This window comes from Enoplosus armatus, chromosome 2 (assembly GCF_043641665.1).
Source record: "Enoplosus armatus isolate fEnoArm2 chromosome 2, fEnoArm2.hap1, whole genome shotgun sequence".
Taxonomy (NCBI): domain Eukaryota; kingdom Metazoa; phylum Chordata; class Actinopteri; order Centrarchiformes; family Enoplosidae; genus Enoplosus; species Enoplosus armatus.
The window spans coordinates 15,192,476-15,207,064 of NC_092181.1; the positions used below are offsets into that span (position 1 = coordinate 15,192,476).

Sequence of the window (14,589 nt, forward strand, 5' to 3'; positions counted from 1 at the left end):
GGCCTCGACCCTGGTGTCATACATTGTCACAGCGCAGAACTTATGTAGGAGACAAACAAAAACAAAAAAAAGAAAACAGTTTCACTTGTTTTTTCACGAAAGCAATGCTTTTATAGAAACAATGTCAGGATGTCAAACAGCACAAGGACAAGCACTCAAAAGGGGGGGAGGGGGGGAGAAGAAGAAGAAGAAGAGGAAGAAGAAGTACTTGATGGTTCTGAAAGGAAGTCAAAAAAGCAAAATGGCGCCTTTAAATGATGATTGAGTCTCTTTGTGCTTTTGTAGTTAGTCAGCCGATCCACTAGGGGGGGCCCATCTTTGGGGAGTTTAAAGAGAGAAATAGAAAGAGAGCGAGAGAGACAGAGAGAAAGAGAGAGAGAGGGTGCCACTGCTTCCTGGCTCTTCTTTTCAATATTCAGGAAGCGGATAAAAATGGCGTCTTATTCAATGGCACCGGTGTCAACTGATACCAGGCAACAAACTATAAACAGGAATATCGCAATCGGATCATATTTATAAACAAAGACTTCTTTTCATATTGAAAGTGTTTAAGATTTCATATTTCACTGCATCGTCGTCATCATCATCATCATCATCTTCACTATTCTAGCACAACAGCGTGACACATATTATAAATCATTACAGGCATTCACTCTTCTCACGGAGTGCAGCGCAGAAAAGCTTCTTAATATATTACTCTGTGTCTCCTCCATTATAAATAGCTCTTGATCAGGACTAAATCTTGGCTGGGGAGGTAGGATAGCACCTTCCTGTACAGCGACACTCCCTGGTGGATTTGATTTTGGTCTGATGTGAACATGTACACAGTAGAGGGCTCAGATTTTAGGCTGTGCTTTACTGAAAGGCCCGGCCGTCAGTCAGTGGCATTCAAAACCACTTTGAATGCAAGTGTGGATGTTAGGATACAGTTTTCCTTATTGGGGAAACACATTGGCATTTTACTACAACCGCTGACATTGACCGTGTGCTAAAGCCCACCCCCTGAACAGCGACTATCCAATCATAGCTTAGCAACCATTACTATGGCAGGCCTGTTAAGCTTTGGATTGGCTCTAGTAAGAGTGATGCTTGGCATTTAAAGAGTTTGGAGGGTGGAGTCTTATCTTCTAGCCAAAAATAGAAGAGCCCCAAATGTGTGCTGTATTTATCAAGCCGACTACAGGCTGGGGTTGCAGTTTCCGTGTCATTTGTGCGAGTGTCTACAAAGTGTGCCTCCCTCCTCATTGCATGTGCATTTAAAGGAGGATCGCGCAAATAATAGGCAATGACATGTTGATTATGTATTCTGCTGGATTTACTGAGGTTGCACTATTTGTTCTTGGCTTGTCTATAACTGAAGACTGATTATTAGTTAGTATATAAGAAAAATGAAGCCATTAGCGTATCATCAACGAACACAATATCTGATTAGTGTAACACAAATACAAATAGAGGACGGATGTTTGTGGTTTGTGTTCATCAAACCTGAATTTGAACTTGACCGTCAATTAACTGTAAAATACAATACTACAAGCTGCAACTAAACATTTCTTTGTTTTGTTAAGACATTTAAGTGTGCGTTTGGCTGCATTTAACCATCTCCACTTCCACCAGGCATAGCAACATTAACTAATGGGGGCGGGGCTTAGCGGACGGTCAATTGTGAAGCTGAACACTCCCATTAAGACGCAGGGTATCCCATTTATGAAGCATTGTGATCCCAGGGGAAATGTGTTGAATCTACGGCAAAGAGACTAGAATGAAAATGATATAGGTGATTTTGGTCATTTAAAGTTATGAGAATTGGATTGTCTTTACTTTACCGTAGCATGGCATAGAAAATTGATTGATTGATTGATGTCGGGGGCTTTAAAAAGACTGTTTGAAAAAGTGATTTTGCTCTAATCAACTCAAATAATTTCATCAAAAATATTCCCAACCTGAAAAAACAACATTTTTACCCCGAAGATCACAACATGGTTTCAATCGCTGTTGTATTAACTTCTTGGATTTGTAGCTGATTGAGTAAAAACAACATAGGGATACAGAGCCTTGATATATTATGGGAGGATCCAAATTGACTTGCTTACAAAATCTTCCGATTAGTCCTGCATCTATCAGTTATTGACACTGCCATGCCTGTGTCTTCACAGTAATGTAATACCCATACAGTTTGTCTGTGTTGCAGCCCAGCAGTGCGTTTGTTGGCTTAAGTGTCAATCAAAGAGAATTCAAACTTCACTGACGTCAGAAATTTGAAATCTTCATCCTCATTGTCGCCCGTGCGTAGGCAGGTTTGTACTGAGCGGTGCTGGTGCTATCCGTCCCTCCATCCCTCGTCTCCTTCTCCTCATCCGCCTCTTCTCTCAGTAGGAGGGGGTCAGTGGCGGTCGTAGGCGGAGGCTGTTGCAGTGGCAGCAGGGCCCGCCCCCCGTGATGTTGCACTGTAGTAGTACGGTGACCCTGGGAAGAAACACAGCAACAAATGTTTCATTTAATTCTCTTACATGAGACAAAATGTAAAATAAAAGTGAATTTGTTAAAAGATGAAACCAGATAATTACAACTTGGGTCTTGTTTTTGTAGTTTTTACCTCATTGCTACAAAGAAGCCAACAGTTTAACCAGATTATTTAAACCTGCATTCATTATAGTTTTTTGCAACTTGTGGGCAGTGCAACAAGCAGCAAACACACGTTGACAACCTTATAAAGTTGATATGGCGAACGTGTTAGTATATAGTTGCAAATCCAGCAGAAACAGAGCGACATTAGCATTCATATGGATATCCGTTATGTTGATCAGCTAGTCGCTAACTTTGCCAATCTGGTGTTTGGTGCTGAGCAGGTAACAGTGGGTTTATCAGAGCTTTTTGCTGAAAACAAATGCATCTGGAAAGGAGGTGGTGAGAGTGAATCAGAACAGTACAGTTGAGGGCCGGAAAAGCAAAACAATTAGTTAAAAAATGATAATACAGTCCGTAGAACTGAGGGCAACTGCAGAGTCGGTAATTCTTTGTGGCTACGTCACTTTGAGTAACGTCTTCGACATGCACATAGTCTGATCCAATGTTCATATAAATGTATTGATTATAGCAGCCTTAAACCACTATTTGGATGGAAAACCAAAAGCGAGCACACCAGCATTTGCTTAAAACTTTTTGTCTCGTTCTTCGTGCTCGTGTTTCTTTCCCAGTTTGACTTCTGCAGCAATGTCGTCGCGTTCACAGATCTGAGCAATTAACTTGGTGAGTGCAATTTTGTATTACAGATAGGAATGACGGTTAAAAAAAAGAGCCAAGTTGTAATAAATCTGAATTATCCTTTTAACTACCTGGGGTTACTGAAATGCAGTGTAAATGTGGAATGAGCAGCTTCAATTTTCTGTTAAGATTATATTTTACTTTGAATGTGAGCAGTGAAAGGCAGGGATGAGATGACATGAGCTGATGAAGCTAATGACAGAAAGAATTAGTCTCCTTGCCGTGTACAACCAATAATATGAACTCAGTCTACTTTCTGACACTCTTCTTCTTCTTCATCTCCTCCCTTCACTCTTTTTTTTCAAACACACACACACACACACACACACACACACACACACACACACACACACACACACACACACACAATATCTAAGTGACAGTCTAAGCTGACACACTGAGTACAGCTCTACTACCGCTGATCCCTTGAGTCTATTCTCTCCTCAGGGAAGAGGTCAATTCAATACTGTAACCCCAAAGACACACAGAAACCCACACACCTTAATACACACCGAAAAACCCCCACCTCCACACACACAAACACAAACACACACGCACACCCCTGTCTCTGTCACTTCCATCAATCAGCCCAGCTGTGTGTTGACAGGTTATGTCTGTCCACAGTCCAGGTAATCTCAGGAGGCTGTTTGGGGAAGTGAGGCATTAAGCCGGCCTGACAAACTATTTAGTCTCAGTCAAGACTTCAGACACCCTCTCTTCCCTTTTGCCTCTTTTTTTTTTTCTTTCTTTCATTTGTCACTTCTACTCTCATCCTTCCCCGCCTTTCCAGCCTCCCCGTTCCCCTGCCATCAATCTTAAACCTTTCAGTGTCTCCTAATGTGCATCTTGTCCTCGTATTATGTGGCCGCTCATCCGTTATCATACTAAAGTTCCTTTACAGTCTCTCTTTTTTCCCTTCTTCTCTTTCCATGCTCTACCATCATTTTCCATTCACATTGCACCTCCTTATGAATCATCACACATACTCTCATACACTCATTTGCTTTCTTTCTTTCTTTCTCCACCTACCTTGCATCTGTCCTGCCTGGCTGGTGAAGAGACTGGAGGAGCAGCCGATTTCCGTCCCCAGGAGAGACCCATAATCCTGCTGAAACACTGGGGACAGAGGGGTGGAGGGAGACGAGAGGTGAGGAAAGGGTGGGGGTGGGGGGGCATACTACAGGTCAGCACGGCACTGACCCTTCTCACCTACTGACCTTCACACCGTCACCCCCTGACCATTTCACCTTTAAACGTGACCCCTAAAATGGCTCCCTAAAGACATTGACTTTGACACTGACTGACTGATTTTGGCTAAGGGTTAATTTTTCCTCTTAAACACTGATGCAGAGATGTGAAGACAGCGTCGTGATGTTGTTCATCATAACATCTGCAATCATAAGAAAGTAAAGTTGTTGTACCTGTCTCATCTTAAAGTGATAGTGATTGATGGATTTTGTTGGTAAGAGTTATTCACTGGTAGTGGTACCGATGCACTGACAATAACTCAGACTACAGTATGAGTCCTGTAATTAAAGATCCTCTAGCTTCTAAGTGGGCAATATGGTTAAAACTCCTATCACTGGATGTAATTTTATATCAGGATATTAATCTACTGTATATGGTGATACTTACTATTCTGGAAAATCGATTGAGAAATTATGAATGGATTGTTCTTGGCTAATCCAGTAAATTAAATACCTTACAAATCAAGATATTTCATCACATTGATGCAAAAATCATCTAAAAATCCAATAACACATAAATCAGTCCTGCTCTTTGATTTGCAACATTATCTGTAATGGCCTCAAACCTCCAGAGATATTAAAGGGATAGGTAGTGCAGCATAAATTATATATTATCATATCTCCCAAACCTAGTGCTAAAGTAGGAGAAACATTTTAAGCCACAATGCAACATGACAAAACATTTTTTTATAATTCAACAGAGGACTTCTCTCCAAGTTGTCTGAAAACATGTTTTTTTTTAAGACTGCTGTCATGTCACGTTGCCTTTCAAAGTGAATTAGTTCATAAAAGCTGATATCGCCTGGTCAGCAGATCTCTGCTGGTGGCAGTTTGGTTCAGTCTTAGCCGTTAATGTGAGGGTGACTGCATGAAAAAATAAGAAGTCGGAGTGAGCTTCCTCCACATAACTCTATAACATGAAAATCCCACAAATCCCAAAATGCAACACTGATGATTTATGCAGATAAATGCTGTTAATCTGTTCTTTCCTCTCTCTCTCTCTCTCTGTCTCTCTTCCCCTTTCTTCAAATCCATTCACACCCCAAATTGCCAGTCTTTTAAAACATCCCTCCACAGAACCATTAGTATGTCTGTGATGTATTGTACTGTACAGTACAATAGAGAAAGAAATGTAATGAAAAAATGAACAGTGGAGCATGAAAGATACAGCATATTACAAGAGAGTAGAGAGGCTGGAACTGGGATGTGGGATAGAATGAAATGAAGTTCATTGATACAATTATTGATCCAGTTCCAGAAAGCAGAACTGAGTGCAGAGATATGGGATACACCTACCTAATAAACTGGGGTTAGGAAATCTCCATGATTCATTGTATGTGGAATACTGGGGATGGGAATATGGACTTCCAGAAAAATCTCCCCCTGCAAGAAAACACAAAACAAGAAGGAGAGCCCGTTTAGAAACAGCAGAGGATAGCGAGGACGTTCCTGTCGCATCACATCTGATCATTTCTGTACCGACTGAGTTACCCCAACAGAAGAAGCCAGTTTAGTCTCTGACTGTCTAAACCCTGCTGAAGCTACCACTCTGCTAGATTTAGCATCTCCCTCTGATCATCAGTAATGCATGATGAGGGCAACCAGACTTTAATTTACATTTCAGTGTGATCATCATATTTTTTGTTTCACTGACTTTAACTGATCAAGTTCATGATGCACTTTGCAAACAGTGATCAGAAACCTGGATGAGGTGATTATATGCCACAGTATCCAGCTACAATATTCAGGCTAGTTGAACCACAACGGAGCCTATAGTTACAGTTAAAGCTTTTAATAAGGTGCAACAATGTTTTGACAAACAGCAGGTTTTGCTCTGAAATGTTAATTGCTGCACCTCATTAAGAGCTTTAACTACAACTGCACGCTCTCAAGACCTTACAGAACAAAACTGGAACACTCCAAAAACCCAATCATATCTAGGGATACTAGTGTGCATGTAAAAGCACTCTGTGACTGTTCTCGTGAGGAAAATTACACTACTAGTTGTTCTCTTAAATGCAGATAATTACCTATTTCTATATATTTCAGGCAATGACCTAATAATAACTGTTATCTGTCAGAAGCAAAGGCGCAAGTAGTGTGATGTTATAGGCCAACAAAGCATGTGACTTTGAGGTCGACAGTAAGTTATATATTTTTTTAACACTAATTGCGATCTTTCCGTAACCTTAACCAAGTCATTTTTGTGCCCACATCCAACCAAACCCTAATCATAGCGGTAGATGTGTTGTTTTTAAAGGCAATGACATATGACGAATGTTGTCATTTAGTTCGGAGGACTTGTTGAGATTTCTTTTGCCTCCAGTGAAGCTTTAACCTCCCCTTTGTTTCCAGTAGAATGGTTTACAGACTAGTTGAGAGTGAACTGGAGATCTCAGTGAGACTGTAGTGGTCCTCCCATACAGTGGATGATAGCGTAGCTTTTCTCCCTCATTTACTACCTACTGTCTGGGGTCTACTCTTCCTCTCGTCTACCCCTCCCACTCTTCCCTTCACCCTTTTCTCTCTTTCTCTTTATTTTTCTCTCTCGTCCTCTGGCCCGCCTGACTACAGGCCGCCCGTCACCCTTCACATCAAAACAACATTCTTCCTCATTTCTTCTCCTCTTTTTTTCCCCCCATCTCTCCACAGACTTGCTCTCTTTTTTTTTTTTTCACTCTTTTGCTCTTTCTTTCTTTTCTCCTGAACCTTCACTCCTCCCGGGGGATCCCTCTCCCATAGCTGACAGTCACAGACCCTGATGCCCCCCCCCCATCCCTCCTCTCTCCCTCTCGTTCTGTCGGTTCTGCCTCACTGCTCCTCTACACCCCCTCTGAGTGTCAGCCCCCCTGCTGCAGAGAGAGGGAGAGAGACAGAGAGAGAGAGAGAAGAAGAACAGCAGAAGAGAGTTGCTTTCTTAATGAAGGTATGATATTAGACAGAGCGGACAAAAAGGAGGATAATTTGCCTGAGAAGTGCTGAGATAAAACATGGCGAAGCTGGAGAAGCAAAGTTGGGAGATTATCTCCTCCAGTCATTCCAGTCAGCTCGTGGATTCAGGAAGCTTCGAATATTCACTGAGAAGAATTTAGATGTTGAGACTGTTTGTGTGTGAGTGTGTGTTTGAATGCACAACCTAAGTTTTCCTTCTCGCACTACCCTTTGTGTGAGTGTGTGTGTGTGTGCTTATGTGTGTGTATGTTTAGCTGCGTCTGTCAGGTGGGGTCGGGACGTGGTCTCCATGGCATCCCTGGGTGCGAACATCCTCCCCTTGTCATCACCGTAGTGACGGCAACGTGTCAGGTTGTTTAGGAGACGAGTGGAGGGAGGAGGAGAGGGGGATGGAAGGAGGGGAGAGGAGGCTCAGGGGTCTCCCTTGTGTAGCTCAGTGTCAAGGTCGCATACACACACACACACACACACACACACACACACACACACACACACACACACACACACACTGTCAAAAACAAACATACACACATGCACACAAACAATTGCATTCCAGGACACACATAAACATACACCAACCCAAACACACACACACACACACACACAAATATGCTGTCAAACCTGAGGACAGGACGGGGTGAGCGCGGGGGGACAGGGCGACAGGGTTACCCATCTTTAGACGTGCTGTTCCTACATGTCCGCTGAGAGTGTGTGTTTGTGTGCGTGTCAGCCCACGAGTGTGTGTGTGTGTCACAGACTGAATGATTGGGAATACACAGAGACAAGAACTTGTAAACAACATTGTTTTGACTTTGTTTCACTGCCGTCGCTGCTTTTGTGTTTCTCTCTTTATTTCTCTGCAGTACACTTCACTCTGACCACGACCAGCACTGCAAGACTGAGAGAGAGACACTGAGAGAGAGAGAGAGAGAGAGAGAGAGAGGGAGAGAGGGAGAGAGGGAGAGAGCGAGAAGAAGAATGGCGGTCCAGGATTGAAACACAAAAGCGGCGTAGAAGGCGGAGTGGAAGGGAATGAATGAATTAGTCGTGGGTCACTGGTGATTCTCATTAAAAACAAATTACTAATGTTGAGGAGGGACAGCTGTGCTACTGTGGCTGGTTTCTAATGATACACAGAGAGACACACACACAACACAGGCACAAACACACACACGTATAGATGCACACAAACGCACACACACACGCCACCCCCTGGGAGCACTGTCAGCCATAGTGTAGACAGACAAGAAGGAGGAAGTGGCACAGCTAAGTACACCCCCTGAAGACACACACACACACACACACACACACACACACACACATACATCCAGTGGGAATTCGAACAGATATGTAGGTACAGTTACAGATCTGCTGAGATGAAGGGTGGTGAGAGGTGACAGAATTACAGTAAAGGAACGTCAAGTACGATGGCACTTTTACTGGGAAAGGGTGAAACCATTTGAGTCAGTGTATGGTGTGTGTGTGTGTGCGTGTGTGTGTGTGTGTGTGTGTGTGTGTGTGTGTGTGTGTGTGTACTCACCAGGTACCATGCCAGTGAGGGAGGGGGTGGAGTAGCTGCCCTGTCCAGTGGGAGGAACATGAGGAGGGTAGCCTGGCAGGGTGGTGCTGGCTAGATCTCGACCTGTAATCACACACACACAAACACACACACACATATGCTATCATCAATGCTTTACTGCTATCAATGTTATTGTCATCATATTTATGCCTCCTAGCTCTGTTCTGTCATTATCCTTTACATTGTTAGTGTTCTATATTGCCCCTACCCAGAACCAATTAATTCATGGTTACTATTAACAATTATTTTCAGTATCAGTTATTTTAATGACGCGAGTCCAAGAACATGTCTTCAAATGTCTTGTTGTGTGTGACCATGTTATGTTTGAGGAGTTCTAACCAGTGAATTTTTGCCATTTTTGCTTTAAAAACATACTTAAACGATAACTTGTTTATCAAAATTGTTGCTGTTGTTACTGCTGTTCTTCGGTCCATCGGCTAATCGATTAATCGACCGATTGCTGCAGCACCAAATTAAAGTTTTACATAACAGGATTTCTTTTAATTTCTGATTGATCTAAATTGTGAGTGTGCCTTTTACATATGACCTTCACCATTAGGTGTTACTTTGACACTGTAACATTTGTACAGCAAAGGAACTATAACTATAACTGATTTCACCTTTAGTGTATCTCATAGCCTACTTTGGTCTGACTTATATAAATATGAATAAGTTGAATAAATATATCAATGTTTCTCTACTTTTAAAATACACTCTCAGAAATCGACTTTTAAAGAAAAAAAGAGGCTCAAAGCAAAGGCTTCCCGATTGGGAAGATTTTAGTAAAAGAAAAAGCATTCTGATGTCATAGCAAGAACAGCACAGGTGTAATTGATAACATGCACATATTATTTATATTATTAGTTACACCTGTTATGCTATGAAAAAGCAATTACAGTATCAAGTCCTATTTGTTACTTTCCACCCCTGACAGTAATTATACTAAATACTGAACTTAAAAATGAATGTAGTAGCATTTTGTGTAAATACAACAAATATCACCTTGAAAACTCCTCATGCAGGATCTTTACTGAAAAATTCATGCAGAATCACATTTAGGATGTCCCTCTTTCTTTTGTTTCTTTTCTCCTTGTTTTCCATCCGCTGACATCTATTAATTTACACACTCCCCCTTCTCTCGTTACCCCCCCCCTTCCTCTGTCTGTCAGTTGGTGGATTGGATATATAACTGCATTAGACTACATGACAATGTGTCGGCCCAAATCATTTCTCTATGTTTGCACGCAGTAGACATTGGGAGTGCGTGGAGAGGGAGCCCTCCATTCATCATCATCATATACACACACACACACACACACACACACACACGCGCGCGCGCGCGCACATCGGCTCTCTCCTCCTCCTCCTCCCTGCACACACACATTTATCATCATCATAAACAGCTCAGATGCTAACACCATCAATCCCATTCACTTCCCCTCCACTTAACCACCACTAACTAACTGAGAGGAGGAGCAGGAGGAGCAGGAGGAGGAGGAGGAGGAGATAGGAAATCGAGAAGAGAACATAAAAGACAAGCAAAAGGGAAAGATGGTGTGAAAAAAAACAGAGAGAATAGGGACAAAGAGGAAGAGCAAAGGTTTAAAAGAGGAGGACGACAACAGCAGTGGTGGAAGAAGTATTTCTTTACTTGAGTAAAAGTAATACCACAATGTAAATATACCCCCTTACAAGTAAAAGTCCTGCATTCAGAATTATGTTTAAGTAAAGGTACATAAGTATTATTAACATACAAATATTCATTATGCAGAATGGCCCCTTTCAGAATGTCCGATGAATTAACACGTACGCAGCATTTTAATGCTGTAGTCGATCGAGGTGGAGCTAATTTTACCTACTTTATTGCATTTTATTACTTTTGTACTTGAAATCTTAGTCTGCAAAGTAACTAGAGACTATATCTGACAAATAAGTGTGTAATTGTGTTAGCCATGGTCTATGCGTGTGTGTGTGTGTGTGTGTGTGTAGGATGTGTAATGTGCGAGTAATGTGTATGTCATTTAAGGCAGGATAAATCCTCTGGGAACCATGATTGTCAGTACAAAACTGAGAAGTTGCAGTCTGGACAGACCGACATTGTCATCCTTAGAGCCGTGCTGATAGCGAGGCAAAAAATTTAAGGGATCTTTATCAAAAATGTTAGTTTATGTTACGTGTTTCATTGTTTAAAATTCTTTAATTCTCAAATATTAATATTGATCAACCTAAAGAATCTTGTATTAGTTGGGCTTTACTGGAAAAAAAAAAATCGAGGGGAACAGAAGTGGGAGAAGAAATGGACTTGATATGAGGAAGCAAAGAAAGACTGTGGGGTTACTAATCAACTGAGGCTCCAACATCTCATCCTCTCATATTTCCGTCCTCTTCACTTAATGTTTGCCTCTTCACCCCCCTCCCTGCTTGTGTTTCTCCCCCTTCTCTCCTCCAGCCTCCTCTGTCCCTCTCCGCCTCCTCTCTCCTGTCTCAGTGTAGTAAAGTTTTTCTCGGTGTTTGACGCGACAGCGAGGCATTAGTGCAGACGGGCTACTCATCCGCTCAGGGTCAGTGCACAGGGCAAGGAGGGGAGGGAGGCGAGGGTGGAAGAGAGGAGAGATGGACTCTACAGCCCAACTTAGAGGGGGCAGACAGGGCCAGATCCTCTGAGGTGTGTGTGTGTGTTTCTGTGTCTGTGCACGCGGTGTATTTGTGCATATGTATGCCAGTTGTGTTGATGTATCTGTTCTCCACAGCTTTGCCGTAGAGGTCAAGGAACAAGTACAAGTCTCCTCCGTGCTCACTTGCAGCTACAGATGAACACACATCCTCTGCCTCTCCTTCTCTTAGACTCTCTCCCTATCTAACTCTTCAGCATCAAACAGCCATCAGAGCAACACATGTCAAACCTGGAGGGAGACGAGGGTGTACAGAATGTCCCTTTTGCACTAGAGTAGACGAAGGGGGGGGGGGGGGGGGGGGGGGGGGGTGGCCTACAGATTTTTGGAAAGACCTTAGAAAGGAAGATTGAATGTGTAAATGTTGCTCTACAGCGTGTGTCCAGAGTATCAACACTTCAAGGATGCAATAACATTGCGTCAAACACACAGACGTCTGATCCCCTAGAGGGAGCTCTATTCTGAGGGAAACGGCAGGCCAGGAAATGCATGCATAATATTCAGAAGGTGTGTGTGTGAATACGAATGTGTGTGTTTGCATGCATAAGCAGAAATGGAAATTTTTTATCTCTCTCTCTTTTTCTCTGTGCCTCTCTCTCTCTCTCTCTCTCTCTCTCTCTTGACTTGTGCAGGTAATATTCCTCAGTGGTTTCAAAGGGCAAAAAAGAGCCCTTTCCCAGATATCCCAAATTCCCAGCTCTATGATTCCCCTCATTACAGATGGGAACGTCGAAACCTTGTCCAAGTGCTCCCTGGTCTACTCTTAATTAACCGCTGCCTCTCCCAGCGCCCCTAAATGGAGACAGAGGAAGAGACGAGGCTCTCACTTTTCCTCTATCCTTCCACCTTTCTTTTCCTCCTTCCCTCTGGGCTTCTCCCCTCTCCTGAGATCCAAAGCACTGAGCTCTTTAAACCGGATCACTTAGAATCCATGTAGCTTCCTTCACCGCTGAGGTAGACTTAAAAAGGCATTTGGTTCACTGTGATTGGAATACGAATTACTGTATATTTTATATGTAAAATAAGCAATTTTCTCATGAATATAGTGATTAGTTATGATCAGAGCAACACTATCACATCAGGCCCAATAGAAAAGATAGATAATTTTTTCCCTTCAGTTAGCTCTAAATTAACATCTTTTCATTATTTTGTCGGCTGGCAATAATATGTTCTCACCCAGTGTCTGACTTCATCTTTTCACGATTGGTTGTTGTTAATATGCAAAATGAAGCTTATTGTACTGTTGGATTCATTGTAAGCTTTTATGGGAATTTACTAAAACTGAATTTGACTTTTCGGGTCTCTTGCCAAAGATCAAATGCTGGGCATAAAACTGACGTATTGAGTTCAGCGACATCAGGTTATAGATTTTGTTTTAAATCAGGTAACAGAAAGTCTATTTCAGAGGAGAAGCGCAGTCATTGGTTGGATGTCTCTCTCACCTGGAACGAGTGAATAGGACTGTGGGCCGGACACACCGGCTCCTAACTCCGCCCCTGTACCGGGATTGGCCAAACTGTTCTTCATCTCGTCCAGTCCACCGGTTAGTGAGGCCATGGCCGAATAATCTGATGTCTGGGCAGAGGCAGGAAGTGGAGAGAGAATAAAAGAGAACAAAAAGAAAATATAATGACATTTTCTGTTAGATACAACATGAATATACTGTAGTGCCGGATGTTGCTCACAGCTGTGATCAATCTGTTTGTTATAACCTGCTACATTTCCAACATGCTGCAATTTCCTCATAGCAAAGAGCAATGAAGCTTTGGTATAAACACACACACACACACACACACACACACACACAGACATACAGAGACATATAGAAACACACCTACAGCTGAGAGTTTATTGATCTGTTTACAAAGACAGGGGATACAGGGATTTACTGTACAACCAAGTCCAACAGTCTATAACCACAGGATCAGCTCGCTCTTTCTCTTCATCTCTCACACACACACGCTCACATCATACACATCCTACACACACACACACACACACACACACACACACACACACACACAGTGGCATCGCATAGACCATGGCTAACACAAAGCCTCTTGTCTCCCCAGATACCAACAAAAATAAGAACTGTGATCATCTCAACACAGTATACGCAGTCTCCCACTGCTCTTAACACACACACACACACCCTACAGAAGTTAAAAACATATCGGGAAGAGGAGACTGAAGCGACAAAGCAATATCTGGTTGTTGTCTAGTCTACGGTTTTTACTCTCTGTGCAAACTCTCTTGAGAATCTTCTAAAAACTAAGACCTTTAAGCTGCAGTGCAAATTAAAAAGTGTCATAAAGGAATAGAGGTCACAGTACAACATTAACTTACATGTACAGAATATTCATTCATGTTGTTTGTTACCATATGATAATCATTTGGAAGATGTGACCCTGATGGAATTATTTACAGTTAAAACAGAAACCTAAAATAAGTTAATTTTAATACAATACATTGCCAGATATTTGTAAGTAGAAGTTAAATGAAGACCATTTTATACAAATTGTAAATGGATTGTTTCCTTTTGATTGCACCTCTCCAAACGTTTATTTCCATACACCTAGTCCAAACCTCTTCTGCTCTCATGTGTGCCATGAACTACTCTTGTGCCACAAACACATTTAAAAAACTACATTAGAAAAGGCTGAGATTATTACAGTTTCTTCACACAAAATAAATAAATAAATAATAAATAATAATCTAAATTGTCCACAATATAGAACATGACCTTTGGATCAACCCAGCTCATGCAGACAAAATTTTGAGCATGCTCCCTCACGCTCCCAAAATGCAGACAGATAGATGGAGAATGGAAACTGTCCCCTCACCTGTGTCTGACCCCAACACCGAGCCATGACCCATC

General features: G+C 42.2%; 1 protein-coding gene across 1 annotated transcript in view; it reads right to left on the reverse strand.

Moving 5' to 3' along the window:
• Positions 1–2,380: 2,380 nt before the first annotated feature.
• The window catches only part of pax5 (paired box 5), a 43,150-nt gene continuing 30,941 nt past the window's right edge, over positions 2,381–14,589 (reverse strand). Inside the window, exons 7-11 of the mRNA XM_070914111.1 lie at positions 13,154–13,286; positions 9,001–9,102; positions 5,805–5,891; positions 4,291–4,377; positions 2,381–2,463 (exon numbers count right to left, since the gene is read on the reverse strand). Of these exons, the coding sequence (XP_070770212.1) occupies positions 2,381–2,463; positions 4,291–4,377; positions 5,805–5,891; positions 9,001–9,102; positions 13,154–13,286 (492 nt within the window). The remainder of the gene's footprint in view (positions 2,464–4,290; positions 4,378–5,804; positions 5,892–9,000; positions 9,103–13,153; positions 13,287–14,589) is intronic.